The following is a 22,046-nucleotide window of genomic DNA, read 5'->3' as shown; positions in this document are numbered from 1 at the left end:
TGCAGTGTATGGAGTGCGCTCAGCGTGTGAGCCCGCTCCAAACATCATTCCCTCCCTGCTCCATTATGTGCCGGCACATCATGGGTCGGGAAGGGGTTAAGTAAAAAGTGGTCAGGGTGCCCGGCGCTGCCGGGTCCCTTGACTGCCGACTATAAGACGCAGGGACTTCTTAGCAAGATTTATTCTTGCTAAAAACTGTGTCTTAGGCCGGATTCACACGAGCGTGTGCGTTTTGCACTTAACAGCTCCGTATGTCAGCCCTGTATGATACGCGGCTGCGTGCTAGAATGCCAAAGGTCTGCAATGCTGTAATTGCTGCAAATGGAGCATTCTTTGACGAAAGCAAAGTTTTAAGGAGAAAATTATTATTTCAAATAAAAATCATTATTTCTAACCTTGTCAATGTCTTGACTATATTTTCTAGTCATTTTGCAGCTCATTTGATAAATATAAGTGTGAGTTTTCATGGAAAACACAAAATTGTCTGGGTGATCCCAAACTTTTGAATGGTAGTGTATATAATATGAGTTTCACTTTTTTCGAATTGAATTACTGAAATAAATTAACTTTTTGATGATATTCTACTTCATTGAGAAGGACCTGTAGATGTACATCAGATCTTCATACTGGAGTACAATAAAATTAATAACAAAGCGAAATGTCAAGAGGTATATGTTCTCACCAAGTAGAGTATAGATAGAACCCCTTGGCCAGGCTCTATCAGGCCATCTTTCAAGAGTACTCTCAGGGTGATGCCCCTCTTTGTCAAAAAGCTGCTTGCCTTCCAAGAGTGAGGCACTCTTCCAGAGCTTTCTGCCTCATTATCCTCCAATTCCTCATCATCTTCTTCCAATCCATCTTCCACCCAAGGAGATTGCTCTTCCATTCCTAAGAACAATAAAACAGCATTCTAATCACTGTACAAGTGCAAATGTCTTACATGTTATTACCACTAACTAAACTGATTTCTGGAACCTCAAAAAAGAGAAACCCCATTGAAATAAGTATTCTATCAGAATACCGTTTCAACAGAACCACAATACTTTTCTACAAAATGCCTTTGTTTTTATGGCTTCTCATTTTGGGCATGTGTTCCTGAGATGACCTTGAAAAACTTAATATGGACTTGCTCTAATCTATTTTTTTACTGAAAATAGGAATGGATCCCAGCACTGAGACCTGCTAGTCTAAACTACAAACATACTGGATTAGATTTACTCAAGAATAGCTTTCAGATCTCTTTAGAGGGAATCTGTCAAGATTCTTCAATGATGTGGAGCTACAGTTCCCGACGCAAACTGTGGACGGGTGTGGCAGTGTTTTTGGAAGAAAACAGCCATGTTTTTTTAAATCCTGAACAACCCCTTTAACCCCTTAGACTAAGCCTCTTTTGGCCTTAAGGACCAGGCCATTTTTTTTCAAATCTGACATGTATCACTTGAAGTGGTAATAACTTTGAAATGCTTTTAAGGGTATGTTTCTTACGGAGGAAACAGCCAAAACTCTCATTGTTGCTCTGATTCACTCTCGTCTTGACTACTGTAACTCATTACTAGTCGGTCTTCCTCGTCACTAAAGTCTCCCCTCTACAATCTATCCTTAATGCAGCAGCCAGGCTCATATTTATGACCAACCGCTACACCAACGCCTCTAATCTTTGTCACTGCACTGGTTGCCCATCCCCTTCAGAATAAAATTGAAACTTATTACTCTCACCCACAAAGCTCTCCACAGCGCTGCACCTCCTTACATCTCCTCCCTCATCTCTGTCTACCACCCTACTCGGGGTCTAAGTTGTCACGAAAGGTCTGTGGACCCACTGGGCCGTACCGCCTTGGTGGTAGGGCAGCTGGCCAAAAGGGTGCAGGTCACAGTCTATGGTATATAGGGTACCTGTGGCAGCACGGACAGTAGCTTGGCAGGACTAGGCAGCAGGTGGACGACAGGTGTGGGTAGGAAGTCAAGCGTGGTATCCAGCACGGCACGACAATAGCAAGCACGGCACTAGATCGGGATATAGGAACAGGAGAGGGAACGGGAAACACTGGGAGCAGGAAACACTAGGTGTAATGACGGGGTAGGGAGACAGACAGGTGAGACCTAATCTACCCGCCACTCAGTCCCTGCCTACTTGCAACAGCCCGTCCTAGGCGACGGCGTACAACTGGGCGACGGTCCCTACGCTCAATAAGTGCACGACAGACAAACAGACAAGGGTACACAGAAGCTGAGGGAAATGGGGCAGTTGCCCACGGCAACACAGTGAGCAACAAGAGTAGTGAACGAGCCGAGTCAAACCAGGAGTGCACGAGGTACAAATCGCAGAGCAGGAGCGTAGTCAGTAAAGCCAGGGTCAAAAATGAAGCAAGGTCAATAATCATAGCAGGAGCAGCAGAGCCAGGAAACAGAAAAGAATCGCAGGCAAAGGAGGAGCAGGAAATGCAGGTATAAATAGACAGAGGGCGGGAGCTAGCTCCGTCTGGCCAGGCTGTGATAGGCTCTCCCACTCCTCAGCCTCCCAGCCTGACTGGTAGAAGATCGTGTCACTCTCTCAGACTTAGGAGCAGGTGCAGACTGATTACCCACGGGCGTCGACACAGAAGCGGTGTCTGGCAGATCCTTTACACTAGGGGACCAATTTGCATAGACAGACTAAGGAAACACAACAACGCTCAGGCATCGAACTAGGGGGTTGGACCCCTCTTATAGTCCAGGGTACTCACGGGTCAAAGGTCGTCCATGATGTCCGGTGCGCGCGCTGCCCCTTTAAGATTGGGGAAGAGCGTGCGCGCGCACCCTACGGGATCTGGCAGAGGTGAGTGGATGCAAGCGCTGGCGTCTCCTGAGGAGGAGGCTGGGGCCAGCGCTTGTCGACTCGTGGCTGCAGCTGTCAGCGGGAGGTTGGAGCTGACCGCCCGCAGCCACGGACATTACATACGTTCTGCCAACGACCTTAGATTAAAATCCTCCATAATCCGAACCTCTCACTCCCGTCTCCAAGATTTAACTCGTGCTGCACCAGTCCTCTGGAATGTGCTACCCCAGACAATCAGATTAATTCCCAATATCCACAGTTTTAAAAGTGCCCTGAAAACACATCTATTTAGACAGGCCTATAACATTCCCTAATCTGACTCCTTTCCATGGCCCTCCTTTCCATGGCCCTCCTTTTAGATTAGTCAACAGAATAAGATTCCGTAACACTCCTTCTCTTCATGTCCGTCATACACGGATACTGGCTGGTGACCGGCTCATGCAGCTTTGTGTACCACCCAATGGCGGATTATCATATGCCCGAACCCAGAGGTGTAGCTAGGTTCTCCTGCACCCGGGGCAAAGATTCAGATTGGCGCCCCCCCCACCAACTTATTTCCCGACATCTCCTTCCCCCTCGCCATGTTTTCTTTCCCTACCAATCAATGAGATGTAATTTTTTTTTCACAATATTTTTTCATGTAACTCGAGTATAAAAGCATTTCTACATTTTACAAGCGATGTAGTTCTATAATGTAATTAACATAAAAATAAATTAAAGAGGCCACACACAGCCCCCTGTAGATAGCGCCACACAGCCCCTCTCTTGTAGATAGTGCCACACACAGCCCCCTGTACATAGTGCCACACACAGCCCGCTTCCCCCCTTGTAGATAGCAGCACACTCCCTCCCCTTGTAGTTAGTGCCACACACAGCCGGCTTCCCCCATTGTAGATAGCAGCACACTCCCTCCCCCCCCCTTGTAGATAGTGGCACACACAGCCCGCTGCCCCTTTGTAAATAGCGCTACACTCCCCCCCCCTTGTAAATAGTGCCACATTCCCCCCTTTTAAATAGCGCCACACTCCCACCCCTTGTACTTAGCGCCACATTGTGAACAGACCGGTGAGCGGTAGTCTACCGCTACCACTGTCCACTCTGCCTGGTGTGACTTACCGGAGGAGCTGAGGAGGTCATGCGGCGCAGGCAGCGGCGGAGTTTCTTCTGAATAGGGTTGGTGACAGCCAGGGCCGGGCCTTAGGTTGGATGGCGCCCTGTGCGGGACTCTCTATTGCCGCCCCCCACACAAACCAAAAATTAACCACATATATGGACACGCTGGAACATATATACTGTACATACATAAAGACAGATATTTAGACATACAGGCAAATATACATACACACATTCTGGAATATATACATACAGGTAAATGTATAGACATAGACACATTATATATATATATATATATATATATATACACACACACACACACACCGGCAGATAAATACACAGACAGGGACATATACAAATACATAAAAGGCACATATAAACAAGCACAAAGACACATTCACAAACAGACCCATATATACGCACACAGGCACATATGTACACAGCACAGATAATGTAGTAGATGTTACCTGCAGTCCTATGTAACACCACAGATAACACATTGTAGCAGAGCTGAGATTGTAATTTAGCACAATGTGTTATCTGTGGTGTTACATAGGACTGCGGGCAACAGCTACTACATTATCTGTAATCAGAGTTATCACTGTGTTATCTGTAGTGTTACATAGGACTGCAGGTAACACTACTATCTGTATTTAGAGAGTTATCTCTGTGTTAACTGTGGTGTTACATAGGACTTCAGGTAACATCTACTACATTATCTGTACTGTTTAACAAACCGAACAATACCCCAATTGATACTAGTGGTCCTAGTGACTAATTTAAACAAAACCAGAAAAAGAAACCAGTCACGACCAGGTATTTGAAAAAATACAAACAATCTTTATTAAAGTCAATTAGACACATAGAAACATATAACAATTAAACATAATAAAATGCCATGGACCCTCGAACAAAAACGGAATCCGAACGTAAAAGCAGAGTGGCCCCCCAGATGTAAAAATGGTCTAACAAAAACCTATATACGGCTAAAGTGCATAAATACATAATATTGAGCAGGTACTAGGCATGGTACACTTTGCACAGATGAACACACAAATAAGTATAGAGAATATATATAAAGTGCAATCTTAAGTATAAACAACATGCAAAGCAATATACCTACACCTGCGTATAAGGAGATGAATAGGAGATCAGGACCGGGAGGGGGGACCTCTGCTTGACCCGACGCGCGTTTCGCTGGTGCTGACTCATCTGTGCAAAGTGTACCATGCCTAGTACCTGCTCAATATTATGTATTTATGCACTTACACACACAGAGACGCACATTACACACACACAGAGACACACACAGAGACACGCATTACACACACAGACACTCACCATGTCTCCTTGCTGACAGGTCAGGACGGGCTGTGTGTGGGCGGAGCTTCCTCTCTGCTTCTCAGCGTGTGTGTAGAGCACAGAGTAGAGGCAGATGCTGGAAGGCTGCAGCACGGGAGTGGACCTGTCCCCTGACCTGAGTCATCTGACCTCATGTCACTGACGTGAGGTCAGGTGACTGGACTGGTCCACTCCCTGGCCCGTCACAGACCCCAGTCAGAACGCCGTAATGTCCTGGCTCTTCCTAAGCTGCTGCAGGTGTCCGACATACGGGGAGCCAGTCAGCAGCGATGAGCTGCTCTTCGGCGCCCCCCCCTTACCTAACACCGGGTTGCGCCCGGGGCACATGCCCCGCCTGCTCCCCCCCTAGCTACGCCCCTGCCCGAACCGCACACAATGTTAAAAAACTATGCAGTGCTGCTAGCTGCCGCACTGTCCCGCTTGCAACTGAATCTGCGTCCGCAGGACGCAGATTCAATTGGGTTGAATGCTGGAGCCTCGCTCCAGCATTCACTCTGCCGTGAGCGGCTCGGCGCAGGCAGGCGCGATGTAGTGACGTCATCGCGCCTGTATGCACAGAGTCACTCACGGGACAGTGCAGAGGAGGAGAAGCATCCCCCACCGTCGTGGGAACCGGGATAGGTAAGTAATTATGTTTTTTTATTTATTAGGTACGTACATATGGAGGCATTATACGGTGTAGCAGCTATGGAGGGAATTATACTGTGTCACAGCTATGGGGGCATTATACTGTGTCGCAGCTATGGAGGCATTATACTGTGTGGAGGCAGCCCTGGAGGCATTCTACTGTGTAGCAGCTATGGGGCATTATACGGTGTAGCAGCTATGGGGCATTATACGGTGTAGCAGCTATGGGGCATTATACGGTGTAGCAGCTATGGGGCATTATACGGTGTAGCAGCTATGGAGGGAATTATACAGTGTCACAGCTATGGAGGCATTATACTGTGTGGAGGCAGCTATGGGGGCATTATACTGTCGCAGCTATGGGGGCATTATACTGTGTCACAGCTATGGGGCATTATACTGTGTCACTGCTATGGGGCATTATACTGTGTCACAGCTATGGGGCATTATACTGTGTCACAGCTATGGGGGCATTATACTGTGTAGGGTCAACTAAGGGGAAAATTATACTGTGTAGAGGCAGCTATGAAGGGCATTATACTATGGGTGGCAATATACTGTGGGGGCAGCTATGGGGGACATTATACTGAGCAATTACTTGAGCTGCAGGTCCAAGGGGGGAGACGCTGTGTAGCACTATATACAAGGGGGATTGTTGTATAGCACTATATAGAAGGGAGTGCTGTGTATCACTATATCTAAGGGGGATTGCTGTGTAGCACTATATACAAGAGGGGGAGGGCTATGTGACGCTATTTACAGAGGGGGGAGGACTGTGTAGCGCTATTTACAGGGGTCAGTGTGTAGCGCTATCTACAGTGTTTGACACAATTATATTCAGGGGCGCAGTCTATGGTGCTATAATATTTACGGGCCCAGCGTTTGGTACTATTTTATTCAGGGGTGCAGTGTTTGGTGCGATTATATTTAGGGGCACAGTGTGTGGCACCATGATAATATTATCTTAATTAGGTGTGGAAATGTTGGAAAAGTGAGGAGCCAAAGACATCTGAGTGGCAAATTCTGCAGAAATGGGTCATGGCCGGGAAAAGTCGTCATGAAGTCTGGACTGGATGGAGAAGAAAAGAGGGAAAAAACGACGTCGTCACCTGTGAGTCACTAGATTTATAGACAATCTGTCATCTCTCCTGACATGTTTATTATAGGAAATCCTTGTATTTCACAAAGTCTTTGTGCAGTCCAGGACTGATAGACAAATAAGTGTTACTATTCCCCTTGTCAGGAGAATGTGTCCCTACACGGTGCGATACTGTCAGCGATGGTTGGAGACTGTCAGTATGTGGGGACACAGCCTTTTGACAAGGGGAGTAGTAACACCCATTTGTTAATGTCTGGACAAAAAGGAAGTGTTAACAATAGTTACAGGGCGGCGGAGGAGAAGGGGGGCCCAAGTTTGGATAACAGCCCAGGGCTGTAAACGCCCGAAAAAACGGGCGAAAAATCGGAAGCAGGACTCCTCCAAACAACTGCCCATTGATTTCAATGGGAAAAACTGTGTTCTGCTCCGACGGCCTGTTTTTTTATGCGGCCATTTTGAAAAACGACCGCAAAAAGTGCAGGTCACTTTTTGGGACGTTTTTGGAGCTGTTTTTCAATGACTCTATAGAAAACCGCTCCAAAAACGGCCGTGAACAACGCAGCGAAAACCGCGAGTGGCTCACAAAACTTCTGAAAATCAGGAGCTGTTTTCCCTTGAAAACCGCTCCGTATTTTCAGACGTTTTTGAGTTTACGTGTGAACAAACCCTCATTTTTCAAGCGATTCGGAGACTGTTTTCTTGTGACACATTGGACTTTAACCCCTTCCCGCTCCTGGACGTACTATTAAGTCATGGTAGCAGTATCGTTCGCGCTCCATGACCTATTAGTACATCTCGGGAGTAACGCTGATTAACCCCTTAAAAGCCGCGTTCAATAGCGATCGCGGCTTTTTAGGGGTTAAAATACAATCGCCGGCCTGCTACACGATAGCGGCTGGCGATTGTAACTATGGCAACCGGACACCAAATAATGACGTCCGGCTATGCCATCGACGGAAGCCTAGTGGGTCCTGACAAAGTCAGGACCCACTATGCTTGCTGTCAGTGAGTAGCTGACAGCTCTAATACACTGCACTACGTATGTAGTGAGGTGTATTAGAATAGCGATCAGGGCCTCCTGCCCTCAAGTCCCCTAGTGGGACAAAGTAATAAAGTTAAAAAAAAGGTGTAAAAATAAGAAACAAACTATACATAATTGGTATCGCCGCGTCCGTAACGGCCTGAACTACAAAATTATTTCGTTATTTATCCCGTGCGGTGAACGCCCTAAAAGAAAATAATAATAAACCGTACCAAAATCACAATTGTTTAGTCACTTCACATCCCAAAAAATGGAATAAAAAGAGATCAAAAAGTCGCATGTACCTAAAAATGGTACTGATTGAAACTACAATTCGTTACGCAAAAAATAAGTCCTCGCACGGCTTTCTTGATGGAAAAATAAAAAAGTTCTGGCTCTTAGAATAAGGTAACACAAAAAGTGAATGATTTTTTACAAAACGTATTTTATTGTGCAAACGTCATAAGACATAAAAAAAACCTATAAACATCTGGTATCGCCGTAATTGTATCGCCCCGCAGATCAAAGTCAATGTGTCATTTATAGCGCACGGTGAACGCTGTAAAAAAAATAGAATAAAAAAACAATAGTAGAATTTCAGTTTTTTAGTCACCACGCCACCTAAAAATAGAATAAAAACTGATCAAAAAGTCGCATGCACCCCATGAAAACTACAACGAATTCCTAAAGGGGTCTAGTTTCCAAAATGGGGTCACTTTTGGGGGGTTTCCACTGTTTTGGCACCAACAGACCTCTTCAAACCGGACATGGTGCCTAATAAAAAAGAGGGCTCAAAATCCACTAGGTGCTCCTTTGCTTCGGAGGCCGGTGCTTAAGTCCATTACCACACTAGGGCTACATGTGGGATGTTTCTCAAAACTGCTGAATCTGGGCAATAAGTATTATGTTGCGTTTCTCTGGTAAAACCTTTTGTGTTATAAAAAAAATGGTATAAAAAGGATTTTCTGACAAAAAGAAATATGTAAATTTCACCTCTACTTTGCTCTAAATTCCTGTGAAACACATAAAGAGTTCATAAACTTTTTAAATGCTGTTGTGAATACTTTTGAGGGGTCTAGTTTCTAAAATGGGGTGTTTCATAGGGGTGTCTAATAAATGGGCCCGCCAAAGCAACTTCAGAACTGAACTGGAACCTAAAAAAAAATAAAAAAATGGGGCAATACTTTGCTTTTCCTAATGAGCATTGCCTATTCCAAGATGACCCCAGTTTTGACCGTTTGTATAAACGGAGACCCCTATTAGACCGTTTCAGTGCCCGGTTTTCCCAAGCATACACCACTGAGACTTGTATTTCTATTGAGGAATCCTTGGTACATTTTAAAGGGAGGCTTCAATTCCGCGAGTACATGTCGGGTAAGAGGGCAAGGTATGGCGTAAAGATGTATAAGCTGTGCGAGAGTGCATCAGGGTATACCTACAAATTTATGATATATGAAGGGAAGGACACCTGTATTCAGCCCCCAGAATGCCCCCCCCCCCTTACTGGGAGTTAATGCAAAAATTGTGTGGGATTTGGTGCACCCACTGCTGAACCAGGGTTACCACCTCTACCTGGATAATTTTTATACCAGCGTCCCACTCTTCAACTGCCTCACTTCCAGAAGTACTGCGGCATGCAGCACTGCTAGAAGAAATCTGAGAGGCCTACCTAAGACTCTGCTTGGGCAAACACTCAGAGGGGGTGAGAGCAGGGCACAATCTAGCAGCAACATATTGTGTGTCAAGTACAAGGACAAGAGACATGTCACACCAGTACCCATGTACCTGTACGAGGTACCAGTACAGAGACCCCCAAACCAGACTGCATCCTGGACTACAATAGGTACATGGGAGGGGTGGACTTGTCAAATCAAGCCCTACAGCGCCATGCGGTGTGGTATAAGAAGCTGGCCGTGCACATCATACAGATGGCATTGTACAATGTGTACGTGCTACGTCGATGTACAGGCCAGAGGGGAACTTTCCTGAAATTTCAAGGGGTGGTTATCAAGAAACTAATTTTTAGGGACCAAGAAGGGGGGGCACCCAGTACTTCTGGAAGCGGGGCCACATGCATCGTACCATGGCAACACTTTCCAGGAGAAGTTCCCCAAACTGGCAAGAAAGGAAAGTCAAAAGAGGTACAAAGTTTGCTATAAGAGGGGAATAAGGAAGGACACAATATATTAATGTGACACGTGTCCGGAAAAACTAAGGCTCCGTATGAAAGAGTTCTTCAAAATGTATCATACATCCCTTGATTTTTAATCTACCCCAGTTTTACTTACACTGATGCACTCCGCACAGCTTATCCCCCCCCCCTCGTCTTTCCCTTCTGAGCCCTGCTGCGTGCCCAGACAGCTGATAACAGCCACATGTAGGGTATTGCCATACCCAGGAGAACCCACATTGCAGTTTATGGGGTATATGTCTCCGGTCAAAATGCTCACTACACCTCTAAATGAATGCCTTAAGGGGTGTAGTTTTTAAAACGGGGTCACTTCTTGGGGGTTTCAACTGTACTGGTACCTCATGGGCTTCTGCATACATGACTTCGCACCAGAAAATCCCCAGTAGGCCAAATGGTGGTCCTTTCCTTCTGAGCCCTCCCATGAGCCCAAACGTCAGTTTATCACCACAAATTGGGCATTGCCGCACTCAGGACAAATTGGGCAACAAAATGGGGTATTTTATTTCTTGTGAAAATAAGAAATTTTCAACCAAAACTACATATTATTGGAAAAAAATTATTTTGTTTGAATTCCTAGCCGAATTCAAATAAGTTATGTGTAAAAACTATGGGGTCTAAATGGTAACAACACCAATAAATGAATTCCTTGAGGGGTGTAGTTTCCAAAATGGGGTCACTTCTGGTGGGTTTCCATTGCTTTGATAACTCTGGGGCTCTGCAAATGCGACATGGCACCCGAAAACCAATCCAGCAAAATCTGGACTCCAACAAACACATAGCGCTCCTTTCCTTCTGAGCCCTCCCATGGGCCCAAACGGCAGTTTATCACCACAAATGGGGTATTGCTGCACTCAGGACAAATTGGGAAACAAAATGGAGTGTTTTATGTCTTGTGAAAATAAGAAATTGTGATCAAAAATTACATCTTATTGGAAAAAATGTAATTTTTTTAATTTCACAGCCCAATTCAAATACGTGAGGTGTAAAAACTGTGGGGTCAAAATGGTAACAACAACCATAAATGAATTCCTTGATGGGTGTAGTTTCCGAAATGGGGTCACTTTTTGGGGATTCCTACTGTTTTAGCACCTCAACACCTCTTCAAACCTGGCATGCTGCCTAAAATATATTCTAATAAAAAAGAGGCCTCAAAATGCACTAGGTGCTTCTTTGATTCTGGGGCTTGTGTTTCAGTCCACGAGCGCACTAGAGACACATGTGGGACATTTCTAAAAACTGCAGAATCTGGATAATACATATTTAGTAGTGTTTCTCTGGTAAAACCTTTTGTGTTACAGAAAAAAATTTAATACAATTGAAATTCAGCAAGAAAAGTTAAATTTGCAAATTTCACCTCTACTTTTCTTTAATTTCTGTGAAATGCCTGAAGGGTTAAATAAACTTTCTAAATGCTGTTTTGAATACTTTGAGGGGTCTAGTTTTCAAAATGGGGTGTTTTAAGGGGGTTTCTAATACATAGGCCCCTCAAAGCCACTTCGGAACTGAACAGGTACCTTAAAAAAAAAGGCTTTTGAAATTTTCTTAAAAATAAGAGAAATTGCTGTTTATGTTCTAAGCCTTGTAACGTCCAAGAAAAATAAAATAATGTTCAAAAAACGATGCCAATCTAAAGTAGACATATGGGAAATGTGAACTAGTAACTATTTTGGGTGGTATAACCGTCTGTTTTACAAGCAGATGCATTTAAATTATGAAAAATTCTATTTTTTTTATAAATTTTCTCTAAATTTTGCAATTTTTCACGAATAAACACTGAATATATCGTCCAAATTTTACCACTAACATAAAGCCCAATGTGTCACGAGAAAACACTCTCAGAATCGCTTGGATAAGTTTAAGCATTCCGACGTTATTGCCACATAAATTGAAATATGTCCGATTTCAAAAATGGGCTCTGAGCCTTAAGGCCAAAACAACGATGCGTCCTTAACCCCGATCCGCACCAGGACGTAACTGTCCGTCGTTGCGGGAGGTTACTTCCCGCACGAGGACGTACAGTTACTGAGTTAATCCCGGTGCACACTGTCGGCGACAGTGTGCACCGGGAATCGGGAGGTCAGCTGTCGCCGACAGCTGACACTCCCCTCTTGCCGGCCAGCGGTCCTTTGCCGCTGATTTCGGCGCATTAACCCCTTAAATTCGGCGATCGGGTGCAATCGCCGAATTTTAGGGGTTTCTAACATATCGGCAGACCCCCGTCCGAAATCGCGGGGTCTGCCGATAGTTAGTATGGCAAACGGAAGCCAAACAATGGCTTCCGGGTCTGCCATGGATGGAAGCCCATCAGGACCAACCTTCGGCTGGTCCTGATAGGCTTCCTGTCAGAGTGACAGAAAGTCACTGTGCTGTTACCGATGCACACTGTCGGCGACAGTGTGCATCGGGAACTTGGAGATCAGCTGTCCCCGACAGCTGACACTCTCCAGTGTTGCCGATCAGCGGCTCATCGCCGCTGATTTCGGCAATTAACCCGTTACATGCGGGGCTCGATTGCGATCTCCGCATGTAGCGGGTTTGTAGCGCATCAGCAGCCCCCATGCAATCGTGGGGGCTTCTGATGCTTGTGATGGCACCCGGGGGCCAGACAACGGCCCCCAAGTCTGCCATGTATGTCAGCCTATGAGGATCAGCCTCTGCTGATCCTCGTAGACCAACTGTCAGAGTGACTGTGACGTCATACTGACAGTTGGAATACGTTACACTACCTAGGTAGTGTAATGTATTCTAGCAGCGATCAGAGCTGCAGGTCAAAAAAATAAAGTGTAAAAAGTAAAAAAAAAAGTTAATAAACAAAAATATAAAGTGTAAGGCCTCATGCACACGACCGTGTTTTTGCGTCCGCAATTCAACCGCAAATCCACGGGTTAATTGCGGACCCATTCATTTCTATGTGGCCATACCTACTATCCGTGTTTTTACGGCTCTCCGCATGTCCGCACATCCGTGCCGCAGAAACTCCGGACATGTCTTATTATGGGCCGCAAATGCGGTGCGGACATGCCAATAGAAGTCAATGGGCCCGTGGAAATTGCGGATACACCGCCGTGTGTCATCCGCAGTTTGCGGATTTGCGGATCATGTGACCTTCTAAAGGGGGTTTGACCAAGCTTTTGGCATCCTGTTTAAAAGTCCTTTTTTTTTTTTTTTTTTTTTCCATCCGCATTTTTGCGGATTACATACGGATGAACTGCGGATTACATACGGATGAACTGCGGATGACATTCCACGGAACACGGTCCTGGAATTTGCGGACCAGAAAGACACCACGGTCGTGTGCATGAGGCCTTAAAAGTAAAAAAAAGTTAATAAAAATGTTTTATAAAAGTGTAAAAATAAAAGGTTTTGTTTTCCTATAATAAGTCATTTATTATAGGGAAAAAATGAAAACGTTAAAAAGAAGTACACATATTTGGTATCGCCGCGTTCGTAACGACCCAATCTATGAAACTATAATGTTTAATTTTTCCGCACGGTGAACGCCGCAAACAAAATAAACGGTAAACTGTCAGCGTCGCTATTTTTTGGTCACCACCCCTCCCAAGATAGAGAATAAAAAGTGATCAAAAAGTCGTATTTACCCCAAAATGGTACCAATAAAAACTACAACCCGTCCCGCAAAAAACAAGACCTCCCACAGCTTTTTTGACAAAAAAATAAAAACGTTACGGCTCAAAATAGCGTGTCCCAGAAAATAATTTTTTTTATAGAAACTTAATTTTATTGTGCAAACGCTGCAAAACTTTAAAAAATCTATACACATATGGTATCGCCATAATCGTACCGACCGGCAGAATAAATTAAAACGTAATTTATTGCGCACGGTGAACGCTGTAATAAATAAAGAATTTAAAGCGCCAAAATCGCTGTTTTTTGGTCACCTTAGCTCTAAAAAAGATCCTGAGGGGCCAAAATGCTCACTATACCCCTAGAAAAATTCCTTGAGGGGTGTAGATTCCAAAATGGGGTCACTTTTGGGGGGTTTCCACTGTTTTGGTCCCTCCGGGGCGTTGCAAACCCGACATGGCACTGAAAACCAATCCAGCAAAATTTGCGCTCCAAAATCCAAAAGGCGCTCCCTCCCTTCTGAGCCTTGATGTGGGTCCAAACATCAGTTTACGACCACATATGGGGTATTGCCGTAATCGGGAGAAATTGCTTTACAAATTTTGGGGTGCTTTTTCTCCTTTATTCCTTGTAAAAATGAAAAAATTCTATGTTTCCACAGAAAAATAGGTGATTTTCATCTTCACAGACTAATTCCACTAAATTCTGCAAAAAAACTGTGGGGTCAATATGCTAACTATACCCCTAGAAAAATGCCTTGAGGGGTGTAGTTTCCAAAATGGGGTCACTTTGGGGGGTTTCGACTGTTTAGGTACCACAAGACCTCCTCAAACCTGACATGGTGCCTAAAATATATTCCTAAAAAAAGGAGGCCCCAAAATCCACTAGGTGCTCCTTTGCTTCTGAGGCCGGTATTTCAGTCCATTACCGCACTAGGGCCACATGTTGGATATTTCTAAAATCTGCAGAATCTGGGCAATAAATATTGAGTTGCGTTTCTCTGGTAATACCTTCTGTGTTACAGATTTTTTTTTATTACAAATGAATTTCGGCAAAAAAAATGAAATTCGTAAATTTCACCTCTACTTTGCCTTAATTCCTGTGAAACGCCTAAAGGGTTAAAATATTTTCTGAATGTGGTTTTCAATACCTTGAGGGGTACAGTTTTCAAAATGGGGTGATTTATGGGGACTTTCTAATATATAAGGCCCTCAAAGCCACTTCAGAACTGAACTGGTCCCTGAAAAAATAGCCTTTTGAAATTTTATTGAAAATATGAGAAATTGCTGCTAAAGTTCTAAGCCTCGTAACGTCCTAGAAAAATAAAAGTACGTGAAAAAAAATGATGCAAACATAAAGTAGACATATGGGGGATGTTAACTAGTAACTATTTTATGTGGTATTACTATCTGTTTCACAAGCAAATACATTTAAATTTAGAAAAATGCAAATTTTTGCTAAAATTTGAAGTTTTTCACAAATAAATATTTAATTTATCGACCAAATTTTTTCACTAACATAAAGTACAATATGTCACGAGAAAACAATCTCAGAATCGCTTGGATAGGTAAAAGCATTCCGGAGTTATTACCACATAAAGTGACACGTCAGATTTGAAAAAATCATCTGTGTCCACAAGGCCAAAACAGGCTGTGTCCTAAAGGGGTTAAGGGGTTAATTTAGTGGTAAAATTTGGTCGACACATTCAGTGTTTTATTTATGAAAAACACCAAAATTGAGAAAAATGTCAAAAACGAGCATTTTTTAAAAAAAATGTATCTGCTTGTAAGGGCCGATTCACGCGAACGCGAATTGCGTCCGTGCAGGCCGCGTGGTTTTCACGCGGCTCGCATGGACCAATAGAAGTCTATGTGGCAGTACAGACAGTCCGTGCTTTTTGCGCAGCGTTTGTCCGCTGCTTAAAAAGCGCAACATGTTCAATGTCTCACCGTATTTAGCGCATTACGCACCCATTGAAGTCAATGGGTGCGTGAAAACCACGCAGGTCGCACGGTAGCACTTCCGTGCGAACTGCCTGTTTCGCGCAACAGCTGTCAAAAGGATGAATGTAAACAGAAAAGCACCACGTGCTTTTCTGTTTACAAACATCCAAATGGCGTGTCATAATGATGGCGGCTGCGCGAAAAGCACGCAGCCGCGCATCATATGATGCTGCCTCACGGAGCAGGTAAGTGGCTTTTGTGCAGGCAAAACGCTGCGTGTTTTGCGTGCGCAAAAACGCCACGTTCGTCTGAATCAGGCCTAAGACAGATAGTTGCTATTTTGTGTGGTATTACTATCTCCCATTTCATATAGGTCTACTTTGTTTGCATTGTTTTTTGAACGTCCTTTTATTTTTCTAGGAAGTTGCAAGGCTTAGAACTTTAGCAGCAATTTCTCACATTTCCAAGAAAATTTCAAAAGCCTTATTTTAGGGGCCGGTTCCATTCTGAACTGGTTTTGAGGGCCTTATATACTATAAATCCCCTATAAATCACCCATTTTAAAAACTGAACCCCTCAAAGTATTCAAAACAGCATTTAGAAAGTTTCTTAACCCTTTCGGCGTTTCACAAGAATTAAAGCAAATTAAAGGTGAAATTTACAAATGTAATTTTTTTGAAGAAAATCAGTTTTGATCAATTTTTTTCTGTAACACGGAACGTTTAACCAGTGAAACGCAACTCCATAATTATTGCCCAGATTCTGCCGTTTTTAGAAATATCCCACATGTGGCCCTAGCGTGCTACTGGACGGAAACACAGTCCTCAGAAGCAAAAGAGCACCTAGAGGATTTTGGGGCCTTATTTTTATTAGAATATATTTTAGTCACCATGTCAGGTTTGAAGAGGTCTTGTGAGGCCAAAACAAAGAAAACACCCGAAAAAAGACAACATTTGTCAAACTACACCCCTCAAGGGGCATAGTGGGCATTTAGACCCCACAGGTATTTTGCTGAATTTACTGTAATTATGCTCTGAAAATGAAAATCTAAGTTTTTTTTCTAATAAAATGTCATTTTAGCTCAGATTTTTCCATTTTCACAATAGATAAAGGAGAAAAAGAACCACAACATTTGTAAAGCTAGCTCTTCTGAGTATGGCAATACCCCATATGTGGTAATAAACTGCTGTTTGGACCCACGGCAGGGCTCAGAAGGGAAGGAGCGCCATTTGGCTTTTGGAGCTCAAATTTTGCTTGATTGTTTTTCAAGTGCCATGTTTCATTTGCAAAGCCCATGAGAGGCCAAAACCGTGCTCTTCACTTCTATTTTGGTGATTTTCACAGAATTGGCCCACAATTGCAGTGCTCGGAAGTCCAATAGTAAAACAAACCCCAATTAGTGACCCCCATATTGGAAACTACACCCCTTAGGACATTTTAAGGGGTGTAGTGAGCATTTTGACCCCACAGGTGAGTCTACATTAGAAATTAGTGCCCAGCGTATGGTGAAAATTGCTATTCTCCACTGATATGCCAATTTGGTGCACAATATGCTGTGCCCAGTTTGTGCCACTGAAGACAAATATCTCAAACTGTTAAGCCAGTTCTCCCGGGTATGGCAATGCCATATTAGTGGACGTAAACTGCTGTTTGGGCACGCTGAAGGGCTCAGAAGGGAGGGAGCGACATTTGTCTATTGGAGCGCAGATGTAGCTTGGTAGTTGTTCTGTTTGGGGTTTTGCTGGTATTTCAGTTTATAATGTGGGGGCATATGTTATCTGTGCTAGGTACATCAGGGCATAATAAGAGGGTATAATGCGGTAAATAAATAATAACCCTCATATGTGTGGCCGGTGTCGCACTGATAAATGGCGCCCAATCTTATCAGCTTTTGGAACACTGTATATTTTTCGTCCCCATATTCTGAGAGCCAGATTCTTTATGTTTTCACCACCGGAGCTGGGTGAGGGCTTATTTGTTGCGGGACAATCTGTAGATTTCATTGGTACAATTTTGAGGTACACGCAATTTTTTTGATCACTTTTTATTCCATTTTTTTGGCACGCAAGGTGATCAAAAACCAGCAATTCTAATAATGTTTTTTTTTGTTTTATTTTACAGTGCACTATAAATTACATTTTACTTTATTCTGCGGGTCGATACGATTACGGCGATACCGTATGTATATAGTTTTTTTTTTATGTTTTACAGCTTTGCAACAAAAAATCCTTTTTGAATAATTAATTTTTTGTGTCCCCATATTCTAAGAGCCATAACTTTTTTTATTTTTGCGTTGACAAGGCTGTGTAAGGAATTTTTTTTTTTTTGTGGGACGGGGTGTAGATTTTAGTGGTACTATTGTTGGGTAGGTGCGACTTTTTGATCACTTTTTATTCTATACTTTACAAGGGATGGTGACAAAAAAATAAATAGCAATTCTGGCATTTTTATTTTTTTTGCGGTGTTCATCATGCGGGAAAAATAACATTAGTTTTATATTTTGGGTTGTTACAAACGCGGTGATACCAAATATGTGTACTTTTTTTTTTATCCTATAATAAAAGACTTATTATAGAAAAAAAGGCGGTTTTTAATTTTTCAACTTTTTTATAACTTTTTTTTGTTTCACTATGGGACTTGAAGACCTGCACCTCTCATCTTTATTCTAATACATTGCACTACCCACGTAATGCAATGCATTGGAGCTGTCTAATAGGCTTCCGTAAGTGGTAGACGAGGAAGCCACCGTTGCCCTCTGGTTGCCATAGTAACTATCGGCATCCGTGTGACCACATCGCAGCGATGCTGGTTTCCTGGAAACAACCAAGATGCCTGCGATCGCTTTTGATCGCGGCATCTAAGGTGTTAATGGTTAGTTAGCTCCGTTCCCTGCTGTTACAGCAGGATGTCAGCTGTAACATACAGCTGACATCCTTCGGCTGATGGCGCAAGCTTAGCTTCTGAGCCCGCTGCCTTCTTTCATCTGTGACCGGAAGTCTTTTAAGCCCCACCTCTGGGCAGGGCCTAACAGGCCGCCGTACTTGGCAGACAGGGGGCCATTATTAGGCCTCTTGTTGCCAACAGCCGATTGGCTAGCGTGGCTACCCGGCTCTTTTAGCCCGGTAACCATGCTGCAATACTGTGATTGGTCAGTCACTACTGACTGACCAATCACAGCGATCGCTGGCGACGCCGCGATTGTTCCCCCGACAAGTCGCTATGACAGCCGATGTCACTGTTCTGTCACCATGTGTTTTTACATGGTGACCGCAAAGCACCATAGCGTAACTGTACTTCATGGTGCCTTAATGCAGTGCAAACCATGATGTACAGTTGCGTCATGGTGCGTTAAGGGGTTGACTAAGAATAACTTCCATTCCTAAACACTTTACAAGCTCTATGTAAATAAGGCTCTGTTCACACCTGCATTTTGGGGTTTCCATCAAGCTTTTCAGTGTTCATGTATTTTTGATGGTGATGGCAAGAAGTCTCAGAGACCCTAATAAAGTCAATGGGGAAATTTCAGGAGAAAACAGCTCCTTAATGTCAGACGTTTTTAGAAGTGCACGCGTTTTTCGCAGCGTCTTTTACGGAATTAATTGGAGCTGGTTTTCATTGGAGTCAATGAAAAACGGCTCCAATTACGTCCCAAGAAGTGTCCTCCACTTCTTTGACGCGGCCCTAATTTTACGCGCCGTTTTTTGACACCGACACGTAAAACGACAGCTCGTTTGCACAGAACATCATAAGACTCATTGCAAGCAATGGGCAGATGTTTGCCGACGTATTGGAGCCGTCTATTCAGCCGTAATTCGAGGCGTAAAACACCTCCATTACGCCTGAAAATTGGTCGTGTGCACATACCCTTACCAACATTTGAATAATCGTAGGACATTTAAGCCCCAAATCATTCTGTCTGGGGTAGCCCTAAAAACTTCCCTTTTACTGCAAAATTGCACAAAACCACATTCCATTTTGTGGCTCATTTAGGGGGACAGTCCTGTGACAATCGGGGCTGTTGGCAAGTATGCCAACATGTATGTTTATGAGGAAGTCGGCAGAGATATCGGTCGGCTGAATGAACTTACGACTGACAGCTATCCAATGTGTATGGCCGGTTTTAGCAAATAAACATTATTCTTTGCATAATAAAAAGTTTCCAATATACTTACTGTATCAATTCCTTCACTTCCCATTATTTTTCATTATGAAAAAAAAGATGTTCGCTGAAGCCGGAATATTACAGCTTCAGGAATTTTTAAGCAGATTTTGACCAGCCTGAGCTGTCTTGCCGCAAATTTTGCGACATTTTTCAGCAGCAGCCAAAAACATAAAAAAAAAAAACGCTTTCACTGCCCCCCCCCTCCCCCCATTGATTTCAATGGAAAGGTCAGATGTGGAACCGCGGCAAGAAAGAGCACATCACTTTTTTTTTTTACCGTGAGCTGCTAAAAACCGCTGCGAAAAAAACCAAAACACCTCGGTTTCAGACGTTTTTTGCCGCTGATTCCGCATCAAAATCAGCATAAAAAAACTCTGTCAACTGGGCCTTAGAGTGGATTCACACGCGGTATATCTTGTTGCAGAAATCTCTGCCACTAAAAATCTGTTCTACTCATCTGAACGATTAATGGAACTGATTTTCAGTCGCAGAAAATTCTGCCGCGTGTGACTGCACTTCTAGGCCATGTTCACACGCAGAATAAACACAGCGGAATTCCCAACAGGATTTTGTTAGCGCCAATTCTGCTGCATTTTCGTAACCACAATCGACATGCTTTGGAATGATATTCCGTTTAAAATGTCAGTTTCCGACCGCTTTTTCCGCGGCTTTCATATGCAAGCGTATGGATGAGGTTTGTTGGACTTCATCTACTTTGCTGCTGCTGTGCTGCCCTTTTGCTTTTTATTTTCAGCACCTCAAGTTCAGCTGAATCTGAGCTCACATCCCAGTAGCTTTTCCTATAGAATAGTGTCCGTCCTACTTCAGGACCACAGTCACCTGATACAGGTTGTGTCCATTCCCAGCATAGAAATTGCTTGTAATGCGTTTCTCTAACATTTTATGCAACAAGCAGGAATGCGTTATCTGGCGTCCAAAATAATGAAACATGCAAAAAAAAAAAAAATCATGTGGCGTGAAATGATAAAGAGGTTCCATACTCCGTCTAGCGCTGCATTGTAGCCATGATAAACGCTTGGAAGCCGGCTGCACAGAAGAATTACCACAAGGCGCCGGTATCCTGCACGACCTCGTCACTGGAGGTGTCACCTACTCCGTTCAGGTTTCCCCATTATTACCGGCAAAAGCGCTAGTGATTTACCTTCCAGATGATGTCTATCAAGCACCGCGTCCAGGTGACTCGACTGTACACAAAGGCTCGTTCTATCACACCCCTACATCCCGCTGATTGGTCTGTTCCCGACAATATGACTGAATGAGCGACGGAACGTCTTGATATCATTAATTCCCTCACAGAGGGGCGACATTGGGAAAACGTTACCTCCCATAGTCTGTAGCCATTTTCACGCCGATATCTAAGTCAAGTCTGCTTACAGTTAGAGGGCTTCATTATATTGATTTCATTTTTATAGGCACATGACGGTTTATATAATTACTAATATCCTGTGTTTTATAAGTCTCTTCCTTCAACTCACACAGCTGAAGGCAAACTACCTGGACATGCCTCAGGCTCTATTCACACTACAGTGAAAAATGGCCGTTTTTTTAAGGTATGTTCACACTGGGGCGTTTACACCTCGAAAAATGCCTGAAAAAACGGAAGCTGAATGCCTACAAACATCTGCCCATTGAAATCAATGGGAAAAACAGCATAGCGCATAGGGATCCTTTTAGATCACTATGTGCTGTCTTATACTAAGGGTATGTTCACACAGCAGCGTCCGTAACGGCTGAAATTACGGGGCTGTTTTCAGGAGAAATCAGCTCCGTAATTTCAGCCGTCATGGCATGTTGAGGCACTTTTCGCTGCGTCAATTACGGACGTAAATGGAGCTGTTTTTCCATGGAGTCAATGGAAAACGGCTCCATTTACGTCTGAAGAAGTGACAGGCACTTCTTTGACGCGGGCGTCTATTTACGCGCCTCGTGGGAACAGACCAACGTCAAACCCATTGCTTTCAATGGGCAGATGTTTGCCGACGCTATCGAGCTGCATTTTCGGACGTAAATCGAGGCGGAAAACGCCCGAATTATGTCCGTAAATAAGCCATGTGAACATACCCTAACACATTAACAATACTGAAGTGGTTAGACAGTGAATAGACAT

The 22,046-nt window shown here is 43.8% G+C and overlaps 1 protein-coding gene across 3 annotated transcripts in view; it reads right to left on the bottom strand.

Moving 5' to 3' along the window:
* Positions 1-21,172, bottom strand: part of MPND (MPN domain containing) — a 197,385-nt gene extending 176,213 nt beyond the window's left edge. For 2 of the 3 annotated variants that reach the window (XM_075863851.1, XM_075863858.1), the window contains exons 1-2: positions 21,081-21,172; positions 683-888 (exon numbers count right to left, since the gene is read on the bottom strand). In XM_075863851.1, coding sequence (XP_075719966.1) covers positions 683-886 — 204 coding nt within the window. In that variant the 5' untranslated portion in view covers positions 887-888; positions 21,081-21,172. Of the gene's footprint in view, positions 1-682; positions 889-20,982; positions 21,056-21,080 lie in introns of those variants that run through there. The other variant, XM_075863856.1, reaches the window with a different exon arrangement.
* Between the last annotated feature and the right edge of the window lie 874 nt (positions 21,173-22,046).

The sequence above is a fragment of the Rhinoderma darwinii genome, chromosome 1 (genome assembly GCF_050947455.1).
Source record: "Rhinoderma darwinii isolate aRhiDar2 chromosome 1, aRhiDar2.hap1, whole genome shotgun sequence".
Lineage (NCBI taxonomy): Eukaryota > Metazoa > Chordata > Amphibia > Anura > Rhinodermatidae > Rhinoderma > Rhinoderma darwinii.
The sequence above is the reverse complement of the archived record's forward strand: the minus strand, read 5'-3'. Positions and strand labels throughout refer to the sequence as shown.